General features: G+C 42.6%; 1 protein-coding gene across 3 annotated transcripts in view; it reads left to right on the top strand.

The window, feature by feature from the left end:
- Nucleotides 1-24,149, top strand: part of SLC12A4 (solute carrier family 12 member 4) — a 66,361-nt gene that overhangs the window by 12,373 nt on the left and 29,839 nt on the right. For 2 of the 3 annotated variants that reach the window (XM_083452614.1, XM_083452613.1), the window contains 2 exons: nt 17,696-17,790; nt 23,119-23,250. In XM_083452614.1, coding sequence (XP_083308740.1) covers nt 17,696-17,790; nt 23,119-23,250 — 227 coding nt within the window. Of the gene's footprint in view, nt 1-17,695; nt 17,791-18,990; nt 19,425-23,118; nt 23,251-24,149 lie in introns of those variants that run through there. The other variant, XM_083452615.1, reaches the window with a different exon arrangement.

The following is a 24,149-nucleotide window of genomic DNA, read 5'->3' as shown; positions in this document are numbered from 1 at the left end:
TGGAGACAGTGTGCTCTGTTGCTTCCAAGAAGAGCTCCAGCTCTCTAATTCTTTGGAGCGTAGTTACACGTTCCTCCAGTTGCTGGACTTTGTCTTTTAGGAGGGCAATCAACATGCAATTGCTGCACGTAAAGCTGCCTGCAACCTTTGGCAAGATGGCAAACATTGCGCAGGAACCGCAGGCGACTGCAGCTGTTCCCTCCCCCTCCATCTTGAGAATGTGTCGTTGGGCTTGAGACTAGCTCCCCTAAATCTAAAAGATGGTTCAAACTGCGCGCTCAGTGACAGATCATATAGTTTGCCCCTGGAATCTTCAGTTAAAGGGGTCTTAGGTAGTCAGGAAGACCCTTTTGTGCCAGATGAGCTGGAAAGCAGCTGCCAATCAGCTTAAAGAACACTGCACTAGATGTAATCATCTAGTGTTAAATTAACACTAAGTTAAGTTAAGTTATTGTTAAAGAACAATGCACTAGATGATTACACTAGGTGTAATCATCTGCTCTGGTGTAAGGCAGCTTCCTATTTCTCTCTGACCCAATCAGGTTTGAGGGTGCTATGGCTGAGCCCAGAGGGTTCCAAAGAGTTCTGTGGTAGTTGTGGAGTGTGAATCGGCTGCTGTTGGTTGGTTGGGTGGTTAGGAAGGCCCAACAGAGACTCCATTTCCTCAGGGTCTTGCAAAAGAACAACGTCAAAAAAAATTTGATGATCTCCTTCTACCGGGCCACAATAGAAAATGTCCTTTCATACTGTATAACAGTGTGGTACGCTGGTTTGACAGCCACGGACAGGAAGTCCCTACAGAGGGTGGCGAATACAGCACATGACATCATGGGCTGTCCTCAAAGTTTACTAGATGACATCGCGGGAGTCCGCTGCCTCAGGAGAGCGAGGAAAATTCTTAGGGACGACTCACACCCTGACCAGCACTTCTTTAATCTCCTACCTTCAGGCAGGAGATACAGAAGTATAGTCAGCCGCACCAACAGGTTAAAGAACAGGTTTTTATCCATGGGCTGTTGGGCTGCTGAATGGGAAAAAATAGTGGTGTAATTGACTTCTGACAAGCACACAGAGCGCGAACAAGACTGAGTTTATGGGGGGGGGGCTCGTTTAATTTCACTGCACACAGGTGGTGTAGTGACAATAAAGGTTTATTCATTATTATTATTATTTGTTGGCAGAAATTCAGGAGATCATAGGTAAAGGTAAAGGTACCCCTGCCCGTACGGGCCAGTCTTGACAGACTCTAGGGTTGTGCGCCCATCTCACTCTATAGGCCGGGGGCCAGCGCTGTCCGAAGACACTTCTGGGTCACGTGGCCAGCATGACATCGCTGCTCTGGCGAGCCAGAGCCGCACACGGAAACGCCGTTTACTTCCCGCTAGTAAGCGGTCCCTATTTATCTACTTGCACCCGGGAGTGCTTTTGAACTGCTAGGTTGGCAGACGCTGGGACCGAACAACGGGAGCGCACCCCGCCGCGGGGATTCGAACCGCCGACCTTTCGATCGGCAAGCCCTAGGCACTGAGGCTTTTACCCACAGCGCCACCCGCGTCCCTTTCAGGAGATCATATGAGATACTAAATCTTCGGGTGACTTGGATGTGCTGCTTTAATAAGATTAATTTCAAAAGCTTTCTCCCTGTTGCTGCATGAAAGCCTCTGAAGACAGATGAGGCTTTGTCTCAGCTTGCTACACCTTCAAAGACCCAACTTCTCTGTGTGCGTCAACATTTAACTTTTCTTCTTTCTCCTCCCTGGAGCAATTTATTGTGCCTTGTGTTTCTTTGCTCTTTTAAAAATTATTTTCCTCTTGAGCTGGGTTGTCAACTATGATATCTCCTGCCCCTTTGGAGTCTGAAGCAATACAGTCCTTATGCACACTTACCTGTGCATAGGGAGCTGCCATTTTTTGACTGGTTTTGGTAACCAAGTTAAACTTGTGGTTGCCAGGACCTTGGTTCCCCCTGTTGTCACTGGCTTTTTTCTTATACCTCCATGAGAGATCAGGAACAATCTCCTTTCCACCCCAGGTTTCAGTTTGGGGAGGGTGATGGGGAAGGGCCACAGCTTAGTGCTAGAGCATCTGTTTTGCAATCAGAAGTTCCAGGTTCGATCACTGACATCTCTGAGTAGAACTGGGGAGAGACTCCTGTCTAAAACCAATGTCAATCTGTGCAGACAAAACTGATGGTTTAACTCGATATAAGACAGTTTCCTGTGTTCTGGGCTGACTGCTGCACAGCTAGGGTAAGTAAACATTCATAAGGTTGCATTATAAAATGATTAGTTCTCCTCCACAAAGACAACCAGTGTCATTTTTGTATTTTGCCACCTCAAGTGTGACAAAGCTGCATTTGGTGTCCTGCAGAAAGTTGTTTATCTTCCAGTGACTTTTGTTTGTTGATCTGAAACCGCTAATAAGGCAGGCTGTCACTGACCTAGTTTGGGAGTGTGCCACTGTTGACTTTACTGTCTGATTGCCAGGTGCATAAATTATTTTATGTAAACCCTCCAAGGTACTGGAGGCTGGCCTTTCCAGTCCAGCAATCAAATGGGTTCTTCTTATATCAATATCTTTCAATTTAAAAAAATAATAATCTTATGAACTATGGGTTAGGAATCATGTGAGGAACCATTTTTAACTTTTTAAACATGATGTGTGTACCTTGCTTGGTCACACTTGTTTTGGAAGTAGAGGTTTTAAATACACAGAGCTGAAATGCATCAGAGCTTTGGGAAACTCATCTGGAGGTTGGTTATACTGCGGTGGCTAGCTTGAGGCGGATAATGCCTTTTGCTTGCCTGGTTGGAGAAGGGTGTGTACGTTTGTGTAGAAACTAGCATATTACATTTGTTTGCCCCACTTCACCACTGTTACGTGCCCCCCAGAAGGCTGCCCACAAGGCAGCCTTCCCTTGGGCAGAAAAGTGTTCTCCACCCCTTCTCTGCACACAGGTTCATGGTATGTACAGATCAATGTCTGGTAGGGTGGGGCCATGCCTGCTGGCCCAGCCTCTGACCTCCTTGTGGCCTGCCTGCCCAGAGCCTAGCAGTAGAGATTGAAAGTTGCTAAGAAGACTGAAAATGGCTGTCCCATCTGGAAATACTCTTGCTCTGGACCCTGGGGGTAGGCAGATCAAAGGGAAAGAGGCATATGGTGGGGCTGGATTTCATTGACAGCTTGAAGGGTGCAAACTGATGAGGAAGCTCCCTCATCTTCTGACCTAGCTCTTCTGCCATCTACAGACAGATGTGTGTGGGCAGGCTGTAGCTAACGGATGTTGCGTGTAACATTCTTGGGCTGCTACTGATTCCAAGTTGCATTAGATTAATAGGAACCTAGAAATCTGCCTAATACCGAGTCAGGCCATTGGGCCATATAGCTTTGTGGTATCTTCACTAGCTTTGTGGCAGCTGTTATCCAAGGTTTTGGGAAGAAGTCTTTCTCTGCTCTACCTGGAGATGCCTGGTGTTTGAACAGAAAAACTCATTCTAAAGTAATAATAATAATAGTTTCTTTTGCATTAAAAATAATTAAGTTAAAAATATATATTGATCAATTAATTTGGGACATTTTCTTAGCTAGGTCAAAATGTTTTTTTCTCATTTGAACTAACAAATTAATTGACCAGTCATTGCTAGAGCTGCAAAGGCTGGGGGGTGGGGGGGGGGGTGGCAGGAGGAATTGCCTATTCCTCCTGCCACTCCTCCCCTAGCCTCCACATCTCTATGCAGCCCTAGTTATTTGTAAAGATTATAATACTATTACTTTGCATTTATAAAGCACTTTCTAATCTTCAAAGTGCTTCATGTTCATCTCCGTAACCCTTTCAACAGCCTTGTGAGGCCTGAGGCAAAGCTGATCCCCCACCCTCCACCTAATTCTCTGAGGCAAGGAAGATCTGGAAAATAGGACTCTAGAAACTAGCCTATTACGTTTGTTCTGGGGGGGGGGGGGAGGAGGCGCTGGCAATGTTTTGAAGATCCTGCCTGTCACATCCAAGGGGAGGTGTCATCTTAATTTTCTAATGTCTTCCAACTCAGTCAGGTAAATGAGCAGTCATGTAATTATATCTGGACTTTTCAAGTGTATTGGAAGACTTGGAGAAAGGACTTGTGTGATGAGCAAACAGTATTATAAACAGCCTTCCAGGATGTTGCAATTTGCAGCCGGAAGGTTGCCTGCTAATGCAGTTGCCTTGTGCTAAGTCTGACCATTGGTTCATATAACTCAGTATTGTTTACACTGACTGGCTGCTGCTCTCCAGGGTTTCAGGCAAGGGACATTCTAGCACCATCTGGAGAAGCTGTGGGTTGAACCTGGGACTTCCTGTGTGCAAAGAAGGTGCTCTGCCATTGAGCTACAGCTGTTCCTTGACCATTTTACTGTGTACTGTTCTGGTTGCCTCACCTCAAAAAGGATATTGTAAAGTTGAAAAAGGTTCAGAAAAAGGCAACCAAAATTATGAAGGGGATGGAAGTGACTCCCCTAGGAAGAAACATTGCAGCATAAGAAGTTTATAAAATTATGTGGATAGAGAAGATCTTTTCTTTCTTGCCTAACAGAACTCATGGACACCCAGTGAAGCTGAATGTTGGAAGATAAAACCAAAGCATTTCTTAGAAAGTGCATAGCTAAACTTTGGAACTTCCTGCCACAGGAGACAGTGATGGTCACCAACCTAGATGGCTTTAAAAGAGGATTAGACCAATTCATGGAGGAGGCTATTGATGACTGCTAGCCATGATGGCCATGCTCTGCCTCTACAGTTGGAGGCAGCAATGTTTCTGAATAACAGTTGCAAGGAAGCCACGGGAAAAGGTAGTGCTTTTGTGTTCAGATTCTGCTTGTGGATTTTCCACAGGCATTTGTTTGGCCACTGAGAACAGGATGCTGGACTAGATGGCTCATTGGCTTGGTCCAGAAAGCTCTTATGTCCTTATATACATCCCTGCAGCTTTTCCCACCAGCTATGGAAAATAAATTGGAACTGTACTCTTGGGGAGCAGGTAGATTCTGAGAAGGAAAATAGAAAGAAGAGTTCCTTGTATTATTTATTTATTTATTTATTTATTTATTCATTCATTCATTCATACCCTGCCCATCTGGCTGGTTTCCCCAGCCACTCTGACTTTGCCATCTCCGATGGATGCTTTTCTGTTTTGTTTTTCCTGTCTGGAGGGTGCTCAGTGAAACCACTTTTGTTGGGAAATGTGGTCCTAAAGAGCCATCTAGTGTGTTCACTGGCAAAGTGAAATGTGAACTCTGGGCCTCCTGGTTCACAGCTTGGTTGGTACCCTTGCCTCTCAGCAGCAGTGGCCACTCTTCTACCCTCTTGCTGCAAAAAAAAGGGGGGGAAGCCACCTGATTACCCTTTAATGAACAGCTTAAACCTGGCTTGTTTGCAGCAGTGAAGCCCCCTGCTAAGTGGAGATTAAGGCCGTTTCCTGATCTCTTGGCCAGCAAAGAAGTCTACCAAAAAAACATACAACCCCTTTGCACTCATTATTTCCTTTTATAAGCAAATGTCACAGAATGGGCGACACTCAGCACAACAGCAGCATAAGAGCTGGTACTGGTAAGTGGTTTCCAAGTTTTGTGTATGTTGGTGGGACTTCTGTGCTTGGAATAAAAAATCTTAAGTGTTTTTACTTGTTGATAATGTCCTCCACCTTAACAGGATAGATTTATTTGCAAGCTGCCAAACCAAGCATTCTGGGGTTTTTTGTAAAGTCTTACAAGGGGAAAGGCTTGGGGCTCAGTGGTAGAGCACCAGCTCTGCGTACAGAAAGCCCCAGGTTCAATCCCTGGGGAAACCCCTGCCTGGGACCCTGGAGAGCTGCTGCCAGTCAGTGGAGGCGGCACTGAGCTAGATGGATCAATGACCTGTCTCTGTATAAAGCAGCTTTCTATGTTCCTGCTCAGGGTGTTTGTTCTGTTTATATGTTGGCATAGGCTAGTCATAGTCTTCTACCTGTCAGTTGGGACCCACAGGTGGGTCCTGAGGCCACACCAGGTGGGTTGCAACAAAGCTGCTACCACCATGTTGTAATCCAGCTCAGTATGACTGGACCAAACATGAGTGAAATCCTTAATTCTGTTCTAGGAAAATGTGCAGAAATCGAAATTTAAAGCTAGTACTCTGGATAGAAGTTCTCAGCAAAGAAATGGGTTCTGAACACAAAACTGTTGTTACACGTAAAAGTGATCACAAGTGCTTCAGCATGAAGTTCTGAAGTTTTTGAGAAATAAATCGCTGACATAGGCTTTTTTTATTTGACAACTCATAAATGTGGCTTTTTAAGATTGGCATACCTTATAGATGTGTTCAGTTGCTTTAATGAAAAACCTCAATGCCAGGAAGAAATTTTACAATTTTTGACTGTTAAGATATTGGAGGCATTTAAAAAATGCTGAAACTGATTGAGAGGTTAGTAAGAAAATTCCATTGACATAGTTCCAACCGTTGCACAATTATTTTATTATTATTATTTTATAAAGGTCAAACAATAAAAATTGCTTATAGCAAAGGAGTTGTTATGCAATGTGCAAAACGGTAAATTACAAGTTTTGGTTCCTATTTCCACCCAAAATTCTGAGGGTATATAGTGGATACAGTCACTATATACTGTACAGAGTCTCTAGAATTAAGATATGAGTTCCAGAAACAATTCATTGAGCTCTAATGTGACGCAAGTACACTTTCAGTAACTTACATCACTAAAGTGTAGGATTTTGGTTAGTAAATGATATCCAGAATTGGCAACTGATGCTGTCATCTGCTTCCTGCTATTTGGTACCAACCATGGTAACCCTAATCATCATCATCATCATCTAGGAGAAACATGCCCAGGTGTCAGACTGAAATTGTGAGTCTGTCAGTCGCTTCTTGGCCTTTCAGCTAAGATCAAATGTCAGCATCACTGGCTTTCATTTAGTACTAATGCTAAAGCAAAGCTAAGAATAGTGCTTTGTGAGTTGCCATTTTAGAATGAATAGTAATGCATTGCTAGCACTGTTTATAAATCAGAAGTGAAAAAGTACAGTTGGGTCCCATTTTGCAGATTGGGAATCAGAAGTGAGTCTCAAGTCTAGAGCAGTTTAAGACCACTGGGCTAGATGATGAAATGTTCTGGTTTCTGTTGTGTGTGTTCTTATTCTTTGCATGCAGGATGCTTTGTAGGTTGTTGTTGTATTTAAAGGATTTGAGGACCTCTAGCCTGCTAGCCTAATTATGTCATATAATTTTCTTTCCTTTTTTTAGTGTGGGATGTCTTATGGGGAATTTGTGTAGTTGGAAAATCTGCTTTTAAAACACCCCAACCGTTTAGTCCAGAGTCTTACAATTACCTAATTCCATAGACATGAGCAAAGGTGTCCAAGGTACTCATGTAGGGATTTTTCAAACTTCTGCAGTTACTTCTGCAGATACTTCTGCAGTTTTCAAACTCCCTTCATGCATAGGTTTTATGTGTCTCTTTTTGTCTCTGCAAGTAGGCTGGTTCAGGAGTCAATCCTGGAGTTCTCAGTAGTCATGGGGGATTTGAGGGATGTGGCCACCTGCAATGATATTTCCGGTCCTTCCCTTGATTTATCAGTTTGGACCACCTTCTGGTTAGAAAGGCCCATGCATTCCGCCCCATTCAGTACACTATGAATTTCCATGCCTCAGTCATCATCAGCTCCCCCATTGCTAGCCATATAAACTAGTGAGACCTTTGTAGAAATTTCTGTCCAAGAGGCATAGCTGCTGAAGGAGAAAACTACAATGAGGATTAGTTTCTCGCAGTGGCCTAAGGCCATTGTGTTTCATGCACATGGAAACTGCCCAATGTAAGTGTTTTCAGGACAAAATGAATGCTCACGGCTGTACTTCTCACATGGCAGGGGATTTAGGGAAACAAGGCCTGTGTGATGTGAGGTGTCATGTGTCTCTCTGTCTGTCTGTCTATACATCTGGATGCAAGTTTTGTGTGATCAAAGCCTCACCTCATATTCACATTTCGAAAACAAGGAGTTTGTTTTGCTGATCTGTGTTAATTCTCCAAGAGGGCTAACTTGTTGAGGCTTGTTGTTGCATAGTTTAAATTGCTGAAATAGGAGCCCAAGAATGTGTTGTGTTGAGAGAGAGAGGCTCCAGTATGTTAATTGCAGTTGCCCTATCCAACATTTGCAAAACTCCTGTTGCTTCTTGGGGAAACTGAGATTGAGTGATGTTTTGGCTAGAGTGGTCCATGCTTCTCCTATAGGGGGGGGCTCACAGCAGGCATGCAGTGCCTGTCACCCTGCCCCCTGCAAAGGCACATTTGTGTTGCATGATGCAACATTGCAGAACCACCTTCAACATGCTTGTCTATCATTTGATTTCTTTGCCACAAGCACTGAATGTGTGAACTGTCTTCATCAAAAAGTATTGTGTATTGATATGGTACTGATGCAAAAATTACGTCTGTGGTGTTGGAACTGTGATGGCTGGTTTGTGCATTCAAGTCATTCAAGTTAGCCTTTGCTAACCTGGTTTACTTGGGTGAAAATGAGATCATCCTTGAAGTCTTAAATTGCAAGAGCTGGCAAGTCTGTGGTTGAATCCCTTTTGTATTCTTCCACATTCTGGTAGCTTTTGATAGCAGCATCATGCCTGATGGAATTCACTTGTCTGATGGTCTACAGCCAGCGGCAGACCTTGGCGCCTCAAATTTCAGCGATGCCAAAATTTACCCTCCCATGTCTCACCTTTCATTCAACGTCATAGTTGTGGCGTCCCGAAGGCTCTGTGCCCAGTGCACTCCCCTAAATCTGCCTCTGCTGTGGCAAACTTAAATCGCTTTCTGGCAACCAGCCTAGATGTACAAAAGCTGTTATGATTGTTATTACTTTAGGAAGATGCCAGATGGGAGAGTGTCACATAAAACCTTCATGGTCATAGCATGGATAGCAGCCAAACAAGCCAAGTTGACACATTGCATTGCACTCTGCAGTGTTGGCATGGATGGGCAGGCAGTCTGGTAATGGCTGGTACTTGTGGGTTTATTTGCATGGCTTTGGTTTGGATGCCATTCATTGGCTTAGGCTCCCTAAAATGTGTACACCTTTAAACACAGGAGTGGGTATGCTGTGGCCCAGCAAATAATAACAAGGGACATTAAGGAGGTGTATAAGATTATGCCAGCTGTGGAGAAAGAGAAGATTTTCTCCCTCATAATGCCAGAACCTGTGAACATCCAAGGAAGCTGAATGTTGGAAGAGGAAGTAGGTCTTTACAACCCATAGTCATCCATCAACTTGGATGACTTTAAAAAAGGATTAGACGAATTGATAGAACGTAAGGCCATCAGTTGATGCTAGCTATGAAGGCCTTTACTGTTATGAGGCAGACTTTCTCTGAATGTCAGTTGCTGGAAATCACAAGTGTGGGGAGTGCTATTGTGCAAAGGTCCTGCTTGTGGGCTTTCCATGGGCATCTTGTTGGCAATTGTGTGAACAGGATGCTGGACTAGATGGGCCTTTGACCTGACCTAGCAGGGCTCTTAGACTCAGGTGTTGCTAGACTCCAGCGCAAGCCAGCCTAGCCAGTGGTCAAGGAAGATGGGAGTTGTGGTTCATCAGCATCTGGATGGCCACACGTTTTGCCATAAAACATCAGCCCAGTTGATGAGTGTATGTATGTGTCCTCTTCCCCACCCCCCAAATTATCGCTCAACTCTTCAGCATTCTTCTTGCTTGACTGACCAGAAGGAGCCGTCTCTCCTTGGTGATGGTTTGGCAAAATGCCCAGCAGAGGATTAGCCACCCAAAAAGAAAGAAAGGAAATACCTTTCCCGTGCAGATGCTGTTGGGCTGCCGCTTTCATAATTCCTGACAGCTGGCCATGATGGCTGGGGATGATGGGGGTTGGAGTCCAAGATTGGAGAACTCAGATCTGGAGGACCACAGGTTCCCTACCCCTAATGACCAGCTAGTGGTTTAAACCTAAGGACACACCTATATTGGCAATTTTGACTTGTTTTGTAGCTGTCTTACTATTTGTGGCTTCTGCAAGGAAGCCTAGGAAACTGGGATTTGTTTTCTTAGAGATCTCCTGCCTTTCCAGTAACATCTACTGTTATACGTAGTGGCTCTCCAAAGGCTCAGGCAGAAGGATTCTTCTTTACCTAGCTCTGCTACTTGATATAATTTCAGCTGGAGATACCAAAGACTGAAGCTGAGCCCTAATGCATGGGCACTTGTGAACATCCTTTACCAAATCACAAGGTTGTCCTGTATCTTTCCCCAACCCTCTATTCTCCACCATTATCATTCTTTGGTTTGTAAGCTTTGGGGGGGGGGGGGGAATCTGTTGTCTTGCTTTGGAAAGCATAACCCTCTTGGCTTGTGTGCAGTTGCATCTTTCTGTTATCTGTAAAATGTAATTTTATCTTTATCTGGGAGCTATCACCGTTCAGAAAGGGATTTATTTGCACTGTAGGTTCTCAGCCAACCCCTCGGGTTACATACGCTTCAGGTTACATATGCTTCAGATTACAGAGTCCACTAACCCAGAAATAGTACATCGGGTTAAGAACTTTGCTTCAGGATGAGAGCAGAAATCGCGTGGCGGCGGTGTGGCAGCAGGAGGCCCCATTACCTAAAGTGGTGTTTCAGGTTAAGAACAGTTTCAGGCTAAGAATGGACCTCTGGAACGAATTAAGTACTTAACCTGAGGTACCACTATAGCTTATATTTGACAGTGAGGCTTGGAGGGGTTATGCCATCAGGGTCATATTGGTTTTGATTTCGCCTGATGATCAGGAGCCCTATGTAGTGTGCTTGGCTGATCAATACCATGCAGCTGTGCAGCCGGTAGTCAGAGACTGTTGGTGTCCATTCCAGGGAAGTACGCAACTGAATCTGTTTTGCTTTTGTTCTTGGCACCCTGGTGCTTCACAAATAACTGGTGCTAAATGTGGTCTAAAGGACTGGAAGGAGAAGGAGAATGGTGAGCCCCGTTGCAGAGAAAGGCAAAGGGTTCTTGCTGAGGGGTAGGTATTCCTTGATTTGGGACCTGTAATATTTCTGTGGTTTGGTCTGCTTATGCTTCTTTCTTTCTTTCTTTCTTTCTTTCTTTCTTTCTTTCTGAAGCAGAGTTGTTTCTCTTGTAGAATCCTTCATGTAGCAACATTTGAAATGGGTAGTTATTGGTTTCTTTTGTTTTTCGTTCCCATTTTTGGAAATGCTTCATTTCAGAAAATTAGCTATAGGGTGTGTATTGAACACAATGCACCTCGAAGGTTGGTGGGCTCTCCTTCACTGGGGATTTTTAAAGCAGAGGTTAGAAGGCCATCTGTCAGGGATTCCTCAGCTGTGATTCCTGCATTGCAGGGACTTGGACTAGATGAAGCTTGGGGTCCCTTCCAACTTAAGAATACTGTGATTCTATAATTGGGCAATTGGAATGGGTATGATACCTGCCAGATCTAAAATTGAAGTTGTAAATAACTTTTGCATGTGCTGAGCACAGTTCTTCAGACATGCTAAAATAAGCGCACTTCTGGTTTTCGGTGCCTTCAGTATATAATATAAGGGTAGCCTATTCGACTACTGTATCTTAAAATACAGTCAATCACCCTAAACTGTGTGTGATGTTTTAATTTGTTGGAAGTCCCCCAGAGTGGCTGGGGCAACCCAGATAGATGGGCGACATATACATAATCAATTATGACTATCAAAATAATATTAAAGCTTTGAACTTGTCTGAATGTTTTGCAGACACACTTATTCAAGCTTATATTTGGTTGAATTGTCCTTCACTTGGAAAAATCCTTAGCTGCTGTTGTGATGTGTTGTAACTACATTTTTGTGTGTTTTAAGAATCTTATAAACCAGCCCTGGACAGACTTAAGGCTTGTGAGATCTTTCCTCTAGAGCAGGCATCTCCAAACTCGGCCCTCCAGATGTTTTGGGACTACAATTATCTTCATCCCTGACCACTGGTCCTGTTAGCTAGGGATGATGGGAGTTGTAGTTCCAAAACATCAGGAGGGCCGAATTTTGGGATGCCTGCTCTAGATGCACCAACTAGAGCATGGTGCAAAAGACATTCACTTAGAAGGAAAGATTCCTGAGTCCCAAAATCTTTTTTGAGCACCAGAAAGTAATGGAGCTTACAGTCTTATTACTGCAAAAAAAATTCCTCTCTTCTCTACCCCACCCCAAGCTTTCTTCATTGCAGCAGTATAATTTTTTTTGGGGGGGGGGGAATTGTTTTTGTTGCCATTGTTAAGGACCCATTGTTGTGAGGCCAATTCTTATTGCTGTATTCCAAGTCACTCAGAGATCTGCCAGTAGTTCCTGATCTCCCATCTTCATACTCCAGTTGTAAAGTGCCTTGTGACGGCAGTGTGCCCTGAAAAACCTTTAACTTTAAAAAAACTAGCATTTAAACCATCCTGAACAGCTCAATCATAGCTATACATTACATGTCAAGTCAGAACTCAGTTCCGTTACATTTAATGGGGCTTCCAGGTAAGTAGGTGTAGGATTGCAACCAAAATACACTTAATGGCATATGAATTATTATTTTTCAGCCCCAGTCAAATATTTTAGTTGAGTTACTTTTGGCTATTGCATAAATTTTTCAAATATTTTCAAGACAGAGAGGTCACAAGTCTTGGGCTTGGTTAGGTAATAATAACAAACCATGTGAGGTAGCCCTTAATTCCTTAAATGAAATTCTGTTGTGTTTAATAATCCTTTTTTAAAAAAGGCAGAAGGCAAATGATTTGCCCATGTGTTGGCAACTGCATTTCCTAAAGTTAAGACACAAATGCCTCAGGCTTCCAGTAATTGATTGGTCTATTCTGAAGCAAAATTCAATATTGCTAATGAAGATCAAACTCTTGACGTCAGCTCGCTTTGGAGAACTTACATATGTTGCAGCTGGAATCATTGACTGAAGTTGGCTTAAACCCTTGTTATAGGAAGGAATGGGAAAGTGAGTCACAAACGACCTTTTCACACATTCCATGTCAACAAATCCGAGTTTGCCATGGAGTGTGTGTTCAATAGGGAATCCCAGCCACTCCAAAGGTATGAAGCAAATATGCTTTGTACAATTCATTCTTTACATTTTGCCACCTCTCATAGTTTTACAAAGGCAGCTTTTAAAATGCTGAAACAAATGAGAACAGGGTTGTTAGTCATGCTCAGGACAAGACCCATCAAAATTAAACAATATGACTAACTTAGGTCCATTAATTTCAGTGGATCTGCTGTGAGTATAACTTAGCTGACTGCAACCCATAAGCAATACATTTTTCTGTGAAATCTGGAGATGCTGGGGATTGAACTTGTGTACTACTGCATGCAAACTTTACTGTTGAGCTGTGGTCCTTCCCCAAATATGGTCTAGTTGCCAGTGTGCCCCCTGGCCTTGTAATATATCATGTGAGGCATGCTAAAGGCTAGTCCTGAGATTGGTTCTAAAAATGAAAATTGCTAAAGACGCCAATGTCTTTGGAGGTGGGATGGTAAAAAGGGAATCCTTTCTGGGCAGCTGCCAGCACTCCACAAAGCTTACACGCTCCTCATGCTCATTTCACCCTGCATATTCTTAGAACGCTTGTATAGAAGACAGCTGAAGGTGCTTGAAGATGAATGACTTCACGACTTGTGAACACACAGTTGTCTTGTTTCTCTTGTATTTGCAAGTTTAGCTGGATGCTTTTGAGGTGGTTTTCCTGTTGAGTGTCTGGAGAAGTTAAATAACACCTGACAGCTGGAATGGGGGGGGGGGACACCATTACATAAGAAAGTCATGATTTTTTTTTTACTTGAAAAAATTAATCGGTTACAAAGCATTTATCCAAATACAGGGGGAGCTGGCCTTGAAACGTGTTAACTTTTAAGCATTATGAGCTGAAGCAATTGTGAAATGTGCAGATTAGTCAGATATTTAACTGAAGGTGATCTTGATTAATGAATGTTTCTGCCAGGGTAGTAATGTACTCCCACTGAGAATATAACAATTCATCTAATGCGCTGTCTGCAGTGCCCAAATCAACATATTGATGGAGATTAAAATAGGATGTCCTTGCTGTGAACTTGACTTTAAACCTTTTGACTCTGGAGCTGACAGTGGAGGAATTTGGAACTTATGGGAGTGATTTGAAAAGAGCAAAGAGAAAGCACATGTTTAGATAGAGAACCACATATCATCAAAGGCTACTAGCCCTCAAACACTTTAACCTGGCTGCATTTCCTATAATACAGTATTTCCCAAACTGTAGGTTGCAAACCTTGTGCAAGTGGGTCAGAGTAAGTACATCAAAAAATGATAAACGCTATTAATCCTTAACAGGTATGATGAATACCATTTACAACTGAACACTGGGAAGGCTAGAGCCTTATATTTCAACACTTGGAAGCCACTCTCTGGTGGTTGGCAGCAGATCTGATGACAGCATGCTACAGGGTGCTCATATAGAGAACTGTTTTGACCGACTATTACAGCTATCCTCTTATGCACAGGTGCCAAAGGCAGCATGTATGAGCACCTTCTGGCCAACTGCCAGCTGCTATGCCACCAGGATTGAGGCAAGGATGATTTGAAGTCTGCTCAGTTGAAATAAGAAATAATATATTCCCCATGTGTATCAGTCATGATCTGAGACTGACGGACAACCATCAAACACCACCCACATTGACCTACCCATTGGCAAATGCAAGCTCAGTCATTCCTCTAGTAGTTGCCAAAATGGACTAGTGAATAAAACTATTTAAAAATATCCATAGTTCATTATATCTAACACTGCTTGTATAACCATATATTTTTGGAATAAATTTGTATATCTTTATGGAGCAATATCCTGCAGTCAGATGGTTCCTGTTCTTACATTACCCAAATTCTGAATAATTCTGCAAGTACAAAGTTAAATATTTCAACAAATTCCTCATGAACAGGGGTATTAAACAACTTTTGGTTAGATGGTTCAGGTAAGTTATAAATCAGCAAACTTGCAGTTAAAATGCTTGAAACTGAGGGTTGCTGCAGATGTATGGTCCAGAATTCACGTGACAATAAAGAACTTTGCAGAGTACACAATTAAATTAAGGAATTCACTTCCAGAATGTGTAGTGACGGCCGCCAACTTGGATAGCTTTAAAAGAGAATCAAATTCATAGAGGATAAGGCTCTGTTCTACCTCCCCTCTCGAAGGCAGCATGCCTCTGAATGCCACTTGCTGGGAGGGCAGGAAGAGCGCTGCTGCTCTCTGGTCCTACTCGGGGGGCTTCCCATAGGCATCTAGTCAGCCACTGTGAGAACAGGATGCTGGACTAGATGGGCCACTGGCCTGTCCAGCAGGGCTCTTCTTATATTCTTATCAGAGTCTACTGGTAGATCTCTGTGATTTTCAGTAGGTTCTCTGGCAAGGCTCTCTGACTTCCAATTGCTTTACAGCATGGGTAGGCAAACCAAGGCCCGGGGGTCAGATCTGGCCCAATCGCAATCTCAATCTGGCCCGCAGATGGTCTGGGAATCAGCATGTTTTTACATGAGTAGAATGTGTGCTTTTATTTAAAATGCATCTCTGGGTTATTTGTGGGGCAGAGGAATTCGTTCATTTTCCCCCCTTCCAAAATATCATCCGCCCCCCCCACAAGGTCTGAGGGACAGTGGACCGGCCCCCTGCTGAAAAAGTTTGCTGACCCCTGCTTTACAGCAACAACTAAAATGCTCCACCCGCCCACCCCCCAAATGAAGCTGCTGAAGCAGATTTATGTCTGGCGAGCTGGAGAAACCAGGAGTAGATTTGTCTGTGAACAAACTTGTGAGCTTTGTTCTGGTACTGATCACCAATTCCTGAGTTGAGCATGAGCTCAGAGGCAATGTGTTCAATACTTTTTAGTTTACATATGTTTGCTTGTCTCACCATTGCATCTGGCTGTAGCTGGTGAACCTTGTAAACAAAAACCAAACAAAAACAAACAAACGGATTAGATCATGCACGCCTGAATCATACTCTGCCTCTCTGGAATACATCAGCTTTTTGTGAGGATGTCTGAAATTTTGCCTTGATGACTATGTGGGATGGGGCCTCCTGTTTTGCCATTTCCATAATCAGCCGGAATGCTGACAGGTTTAGAAATCATCCAATCAAAAGGAGGGCAAGATATTTCTTTATTAGCAGTTATACTGCTTTTCTACTTTAATAGTCGAAGGTTCCATTTCCTCCTTGTATTTCATTTGGAAGCAAGCAAGCATAATTTCTCCTGGCCGAGAGCCATCTAAAACAATCCTGAATAGATTGCAGGGTTTTTTTGTTTGTAAAGCAAACAAATTCAGAGTATCAGGTTCTATAACTAAGTAACCAAGTAAAGATACTACTGTGTAGAAGCTAATGGGAAACTTGACTCTCTTTTTTTATACTTGGCTTTAATTCTTAACTCTGAAAATAAAAATCTGTGAGGCAGAATGGATCCTGTGCCAGTTGGCTGGTTGGGTGTACAGATCGCTGTTACTACTGTTGTTTTTTAATCTTGCGATTTCTGAAAATATTATTTTGAAATTTGGACATAGCTGGTGGGACTCAAATTGAGCAAAGTCCAGGTTTTAGTGACAAATAGTGGATTTGAAAGACTGAAATCTACATTTAAAGTTGCAGAGCTCCGCTATAATTTATCAGCATTTGTATAATACTTGCACCAGAAAACATTCTAGGCTCTTGACATTTGTTATCTGAGTAAAGCAGGCCACTGTTTTCACCCCTTTATTTTAGATGTGTAACTGAGACTGACTGAAGAGTGGCAGCCCTTAGGTCAAATAGTGAGTTGTTGGCTGGGCTGGGCTGGGCTGGGTTTTTCTGGGTCACTTTGATTTTCCTTATAACAAAAGCTTAAAGCTAGAAGTTCAGATTTGTGCTGAAGTTGGAATTTCAAAGTTTTTAATCAAGATTTTCTTACAATTCTTGGTACAGCCCTTCATAGCAGGTGTAATTCCAAATGCAAGTTGTTTTTTTAACATTAATTACATATCCTTTAAAGTCAATGGGATGTATGCTGCAGGGTGGCACATTTTGAAAAGTATTAGTACTTATTGAAGTGTTTTCCAGAGCAATCTTACTCAGGGGCCATTGGATTTTGTGGATCTCCCTCTCTGTGGATGGAGGAAGAGGTCTGCCCTCGAAGGTCTCCTGGCCACTGGAGGAAGGTCCATTGTCAATGCTAGAGCAGAGATGGGAAAAGAGGGTGTTCTGAGAGAGTGTTTGGAGTACATCAGGGTGCAACAGGCTTTATTACAGATTGCTTAATCCAGAACACTTTTGTTTCTGCCTTCTCCCCCAGTGTGTGGCCCCTGCCAGGGAATGCAGCCCTCAACAGGAAAATGGTTGTCCACCCCTCTATAGGGTAATGACACTCCCTCTCACCCCTGTCCTGGCTGGCGTTCCGCATGTAGTGAGAGTCTGCACTAGATAGCATCCCAGCATGCTTTGCAGTGTGCATGTGTGCAAGTGTGTATGTATATTTGTCAGCTGAGAAATAAAGAGTTCTCCAAGGGTAATAAATTTCTGAAAGCCATCAATTTTAAGATCACGGGCTGGTGGAAAAAGAAAACAAAACGATGAAAGTGTACCAATTATGTCTCTTCCTTTTCTCATAATTATGAAGTTGTCTTCTTCCACAAATGATCTGGAATCTTCTTCTTTTCTTTCCACAGGCCATGGCAACCATAAAGAAAGCAGTCCTTTCCTCAACAATTCTGATCCTGGCAAAGGAGGAGATTATTATGACAGAAACTTGGCTTTGTTTGAGGTAAAATAATAATTTAAATCAGCCTTGACTTTTTGTTCATTCTTCAGCTTCTTAGGGGTCCCTAAACCATGTTCCCACCTAAACCATGTTACTCAAAAATGTGGGAAGCTGATTCTGACCCCATCTGCACTATACATTTAAAGCAGTATTATACTACTTTAAACAGTCATTGCTGGGAATCCTGGGAGCTGTAGTTTGTTGTGGGTGCTGAGAGTTGTTAAGAGACCCCTATTACCCTCAGACAGCTACAATTCCCAGAGTCCACTGGGAAGCTGGATTGACTGGAAATTGTAGCTCTGTGAGGGGAATAGGGGTCTCCAAACAACACTCAGCACTCGCAACAAACTTCAGTTTTGACAGTAGGAATAAACAACTACAGTTTCCAGGTTTCTTGACTGTTCTCCTCTGTACACCAATTCCTGGAATTCCAAATAGGAAGAGCGCTGATGCACTGAGGCCCTGCTTGTCAGCTTTCCTGGTTGGCCACAGTGAGAATGGGATGCTGGATTAGGTCAGCCTTTGACCTGATTTAGCAGGGCTCATTTTATGCCCAGGTGTTGCTGGATGCCAGCTGCTATAAGCCCCAGCCAAGGAAGGGACAGCTTTCAGGGGAGAGGTGGCAGGTGGATGGATGAGCATAACCCCCCTTGCCCCATCAAGGATAAAATGTGTTGAGCCACTTCCTCAAGTCTCTTTTCCCTGTGTATCTAAGTAGGTGGCTGTTGCGAAAGCCCACAATGACCTTGGGGAATTGTTTCACCCTTGTTGCCAACTCTTCCTTCCCTTGCTTTAGCAGAGCCAGTGGAGCAATCTTTCTTGACAAAGAGCATAGGAACTACAGTCCTCTCATTATCCCTGCAGCACTTGTTTCCACATTATCTAGGTTGTCTCAGTCCCCAATGTGCCTTTGGTTTCTCTGAATGCCTCTTCCCTATTATGTAGGCCCATCACTGACTGCCCTGGCCCACTGTGGCAGTTTTAGGTGTGGTGGTTCCTCATCTGGAGCGATCCCAGAAAACCATGTCCTGTCCATGTCCAAAATTTTATTTATCCAGACTACCCATTTCCTATCATGCTCTTGGAGAAAATCGTGGGCAATCAAGTAGATAAAGCAGCCTTTGCTAGATGTTTAGAACTACCAACTCCATCAGCTTCAGCCAACGTGGCTTTGCTGGCTGGGGCTGATGGGAACCGTAGTCCAAAATAATTGTAGGCACTAGGCTGTGCTAAAGAAGGCATTTTAAAATTCATGCAAAAGAGCACATAAACAAGTGCAAAGTTGACCTTTTCTGATCTGCATTTTCACAGCTTGAGTAAACTAGAGTCTTGCAAAGAAATCCAGCAGTTACTAGTCCACAGAAATTTTTATTAGGCATTTCCAATTTTCCCCAGCCAAGTTGCTGTTGACAGGTCTGGAATGCCTCCTTTTAAAATGCAGCCTCAAAAAGAAGACAAGACCTAACCCTGCAATGTCTTGTTGGCATTAGTCTTTTCAACCCAGAACCTTCAGTATTGCATCACAGAGGAGAATCCTTTGCCTGTGTTAGGTCTGAATAAGAGAATGCAGTGACCTTTCTGCCAAGGGATGTGTGGTCATGTCTCAAACTGAGTCCTGGGGAAATGGCTCTTCACAGGTTTGTGCGTTTGCTCTTGATATCCCATTAGTGGGGCAATTATTGGTGTGAGAGAGAACACAATAGAAAGTTTCAATTGACTTCTTTTTCTCTGATACTGTTAATGCGGGCAAGCATTCATGTTTCAGTGGTAGATGGCATGCTTTGTTTGCCCATGTTACCAAGTTTAATCCCCAGCACCTCCAGCATTAAAAGAGGCAGACTTGAATTCTTGTAAAGCTGTTGTCAGTCAGAGCAGTCAGAACTGGGCTATTTGGACAACATGGCCGCCTATGGAACTGATTCCTTTGTGTTCATTTGGGTACAATGAATAAAAGAAAGAACTAATTTAATTTAAAGCTCTTTGGCAAAACGCTCTAATGTAACTGAAACACCCCAGCAAAAAGATCTTAATTTAATTAAAGCTCCTTTAGCATTTTTTTATAATTACAAAAAAAGTTAGCTTCACCTGTTGTTTGCAGGCATCTGCCGGCCTTCGATGTTGGAAGTATTTGCAAGTGAATTGGGAAAATGTAAAACTATTAATCGCACAAGGGTTTGTTTGTTTACTTGATTGAATTTTTAAAAAAATGCATTGTGGCATAACAGGTGTAGTCTTAGGTAGGGATACCTCTTCTATACAAGACAAAACAGCAAATCTATTTTTAAAGTGGGGCTTTCAATCTGCAGTTCTGGTATTTGTATTAAAGATGATGACTTTGGGGGGAACTATCCAATTTAGCTGACTAAAACTCCCCCCCTCCCGATTTTAACTCTTTTTTTTTTTTAGGCTGCAAATCTATGGACACTTGCCTAGATGTGAGTCTCACTGAGACTTACTTCTGAGCTGGCATATGCAGTATTGCACTGTAAACTGATTAATATGTTAAACATTGCAGCCCTAATTGAAACAGTTCCATTGTTGGGGGCATTTACGGAAAGAGATGAAGCATATGGATGCAGGGCAGAAATGTTGCCAGATGGCTGCTCTACCTTCTGGGTACTGACTTTACTACAAAAGTGGAGAGCAGTTTTCTGCCTGTCTCTATAGAACCATGCCTCAGTCTCCTGCCAGGCCTTTTAAAAAAATTAAAAAATAGATGTTAGCAAGCAGCTGCTTCATCAGGTTTCAAGTGAGTTGCTCCATTTTGTACAAAGCATTTCCATGGAGATGGCCCTTCAGGTCTCCTGAGGTTGCCTCAGCAGGCCTCTCCTCAGTTCATTAGCTCCTTCAGAAGCTTCCCATTTGCTGTGAGGAATGTTCTACTTGGCTCCAGCAGTCGGCCCTTTTGTTTTTGTTTTGGGTGTGTTGCATTGTATTTTTTAAAAAAACATCTTTGTGGTAACTGTTGGGAAAGGTTGGCCGACTTGCTTGCTTTTTCAGCAAATGTCAGTTTGCCTCTTGAAAGCAAACCCTCCAGCAAACTTCTTTTGCCGAGCTACGCCTTTGGTGTCCATTTAGCAGATCCCCTCAGCCAACATCCGGACCCTCTGCAAATCCCATTTGTGGCATCAAAGACTGACAGGCAAGATGCCAGTACTGCGATGATGTGCCTGAGAGAATTATGTTGTAGAAGTTCTAAAAGTAGGCCCATATTTTTGTTTATTTAAAAGCATTTATAAACCTCTTAAAGTCTCAAAGTGCTGTATGACATAAAAATAAACAATATCATTAGAACAAAAATACAACTGAAAACCAGTAAAACAGTAATATAAAAGCATATCAAAGTGTAAAAAACAGAAATTCAAACAAATAATATTTTAAGGTAAGGGGTAAATAAAGGTGCAGGAAATCATTGCACAACAGCCAGAGCATAAACTTCATGTAACCAAATAGGTTATCAGTTGTTTAATTGTATTGAAACAACTAAAAGTTTTGTGGCCCCTTAAAGACTAACATGTTTTATTATGACATAGAAACAGTTTCTTTTTATTTTCTTTTTTCCTGCAATAGATTAACACAGGTATGCCTCTGGAAATTGTTCATTACATTTATTCTTAACATGACATGTTTTATTTTATCAAACTTAAACTGGAGGCCCAGTGCTTATCAGCTTTCCCAGTGTCTTTTGGAAGATGGTAAGGCCAGGAGCATGCTTATTACTTTGCAAGCAGCTGAGTAGAATCCTGAAAGCAGGTTTTTCCTTACAGCTGCAGAAGTGTGTGTGTGTGTATGACTAGATAAGTCATTTATTTTTATTTGTAATGTCAGCAGAAAGTTCCAGAAGCAGGGCTTGGAAGGTTGCTGAGGGACTAGGCCTTCCTTGTCCCATGTGCCTCTTACAGTCACTGGTGTATGATATAGTTGCTTAGCAACAGCAATATACTTTTACCCATATTATTCCAAGCTGGGCATATATACGTGTGTGTGGTCTGCCATATATATACCCATATTCTTTCAGACCACATCAGGGAGTTTACCTGCAGGCTGAACTGGTGAGGGGAAACAAAGGCAGAAATGGGTAGATCTTTATTCAAATCTTTGCTTGGCTTCAAATTTGATAAGTTACACTGTGGAGCCTGCTGTCATTCTCCACCCAGACAACATTATTTTATTGGTTCTTTGTTTGATCATTTTATCAGCTGTAAGTATCTGCCAGATGTAGCACTAAAAGCGGCTTACAATAATAAATCACCAAAAACATTAAGGGTCAATAACCCTAAAATAGCATAGACAACTCAGAAGAACTTTGAATTGCCACTGAATTTCAGAGGAGAGCTGTGTTGGTCTGCTGCAGAAAGTTTTATGACACCTTCTTAAAAACTTAACACATTTATTGTGGCCTGCGCCACAATTATACTTTGTGTAATTCTGTATGGAAAAATGCAAGAACAGTCAGTCAGCGCAAGTCAGAACCACCTGTAAGGAATGCTTTCTGTGTGAAAGGTCTTTAGCTGGTAGGGGGGGGTGGCTTGCTGGTTTAAATTCATTCATTCATTCATTATTTAATAAAATTTATATGCTGCTTGATTTCAAGAAAAAAAATACAACTCTGCTTAAAACATACAAAAATAAAAATACTAGAACAGATTAAATTACCTCAACTTTTGAAGCACCTGAGTAGGCTTGTCTAAACATATATGTTTTTAGCAAGCATCGAAAAGCGTGCAGTGATGCTGCCTGCTTAATCTCAATAGGCAGGGAGTTCGAAAGTGTAGGCACTGCCATGCTAAACAATTGAGGAACGCTACACAAATGTGGAGTGGGTATTATGTGGTACCTGTTGTTGTTTAGTCATTTAGTCGTGTCCGACTCTTCGTGACCCCATGGACCAGAGCACGCCAGGCACTTCTGTCTTCCACTGCCTCCCGCAGTTTGGTCAAACTCATGTTGGTAGTTTCAAGAACACTGTCCAACCATCTTGTCCTCTGTTGTCCCCTTCTCCTTGTGCTCTCAATCTTTCCCAACATCAGGGTCTTTTCCAGGGAGTCTTCTCTTCTCATGGTACCTGTGGTAGTGCCAATTCTGCCAGCCGAGGTGGTTGGCAGGAAACGTGCAGAATAACAAGCTCTGAGACTTCATCAATCTGCAGGCGGCATGTTGGAGAGAGGTGCCCCCCATTATATAGAAACAATCCCATGGGTCTACTTCAAAGGCTGTTGTAACCATTTCTGAGGTCATATAAATGTAGTGCCTTGAGCACGGAAAGCACTATGTAAATGCTAAGTATTTACTGTCATTACTAAACCTCACCATCTTGTGTTTCCTTTGCAGGAGGAATTGGATATTCGGCCAAAGGTCTCTTCCCTGCTTGGCAAGCTGGTCAGCTACACAAATCTCACTCAAGGAGCAAAGGAACATGAGGAAGCGGAAAGCACAGAAGGGTCAAGAAAGAAAATATCAAAAGTATGTAGGGTTTCCCCCTCAATTAAAACAACTACAACTACTGGTTGAAGTAGTATCTTCCTCCTCCTCCTCCTCATTTATTCAATTTATACACCACCCTTCCTCCCAAAGAAGCCCAACATCAATATCATTTTTTAAAAAAATTCTAGAAACAGTTGAAAACATTCTAAAACTATTTAAAACCATCATATTTCTCTGCTGGTAATTTCAGGGTTGCCAGGTTCTGGCATAAAATGTCTGAGTAAACAGAAATATTTTTAAATTCCTCATGAAATTCAGTGAGGGTGACAGATGAATTGCAACTGAGAAGCCCTGTCACACACGTCAATGCCAGCTGGGTGGTGCCCCAGTGACAGTACCACCACCAAGGTTTCACCTGAGGTGATTGACATTGGGGAAGGTGCTCTTTTAGGTACCTGGGTCACTAGCCATTTAGGGCTTGGTACTAATACATTTCAATTGGGCACAGTTCTTTGTTTTTGCTGTTTGTAGCATGATGTAGTAGCATTTTGCAATGTTGAAATCCACACTACTCATCAGTTAAGACCTCTTTAGTCACCCCCCTCCCGTGGGTTCTGTGCAGCCCATTTATGGGTCACACTTTTGTAGATGCTTATTAATTCAGATGTTTGGGCTTAAGCTTAACCTCTATATCCATCATGGAATAACGATTCCCTTCTATGTTCAAGCCACAAAAGCTCAATATGTTTTAATTTCAAAGCAGAGGGCATTGATTCTGTTGTGATTCAGAACTATAGCAGCTATTTCTGTTATACAGAGAAATCAATGGAGGTTTTAGTCAATTTTGTCCCCTGGAGTTTGTTTGAGAGGCTATTAATTGTGAATAATTCTCCACATTTGTGAACAACAGGCTTCCCTGACCCTAAGGGTCAGCAAGC

The sequence above is a fragment of the Podarcis tiliguerta genome (genome assembly GCF_965153285.1).
Source record: "Podarcis tiliguerta genome assembly, chromosome: 8".
Classification (NCBI taxonomy): domain Eukaryota; kingdom Metazoa; phylum Chordata; class Lepidosauria; order Squamata; family Lacertidae; genus Podarcis; species Podarcis tiliguerta.
Note: the sequence above shows the minus strand (reverse complement) of the source record. Positions and strands in the feature narration are given on the sequence as shown.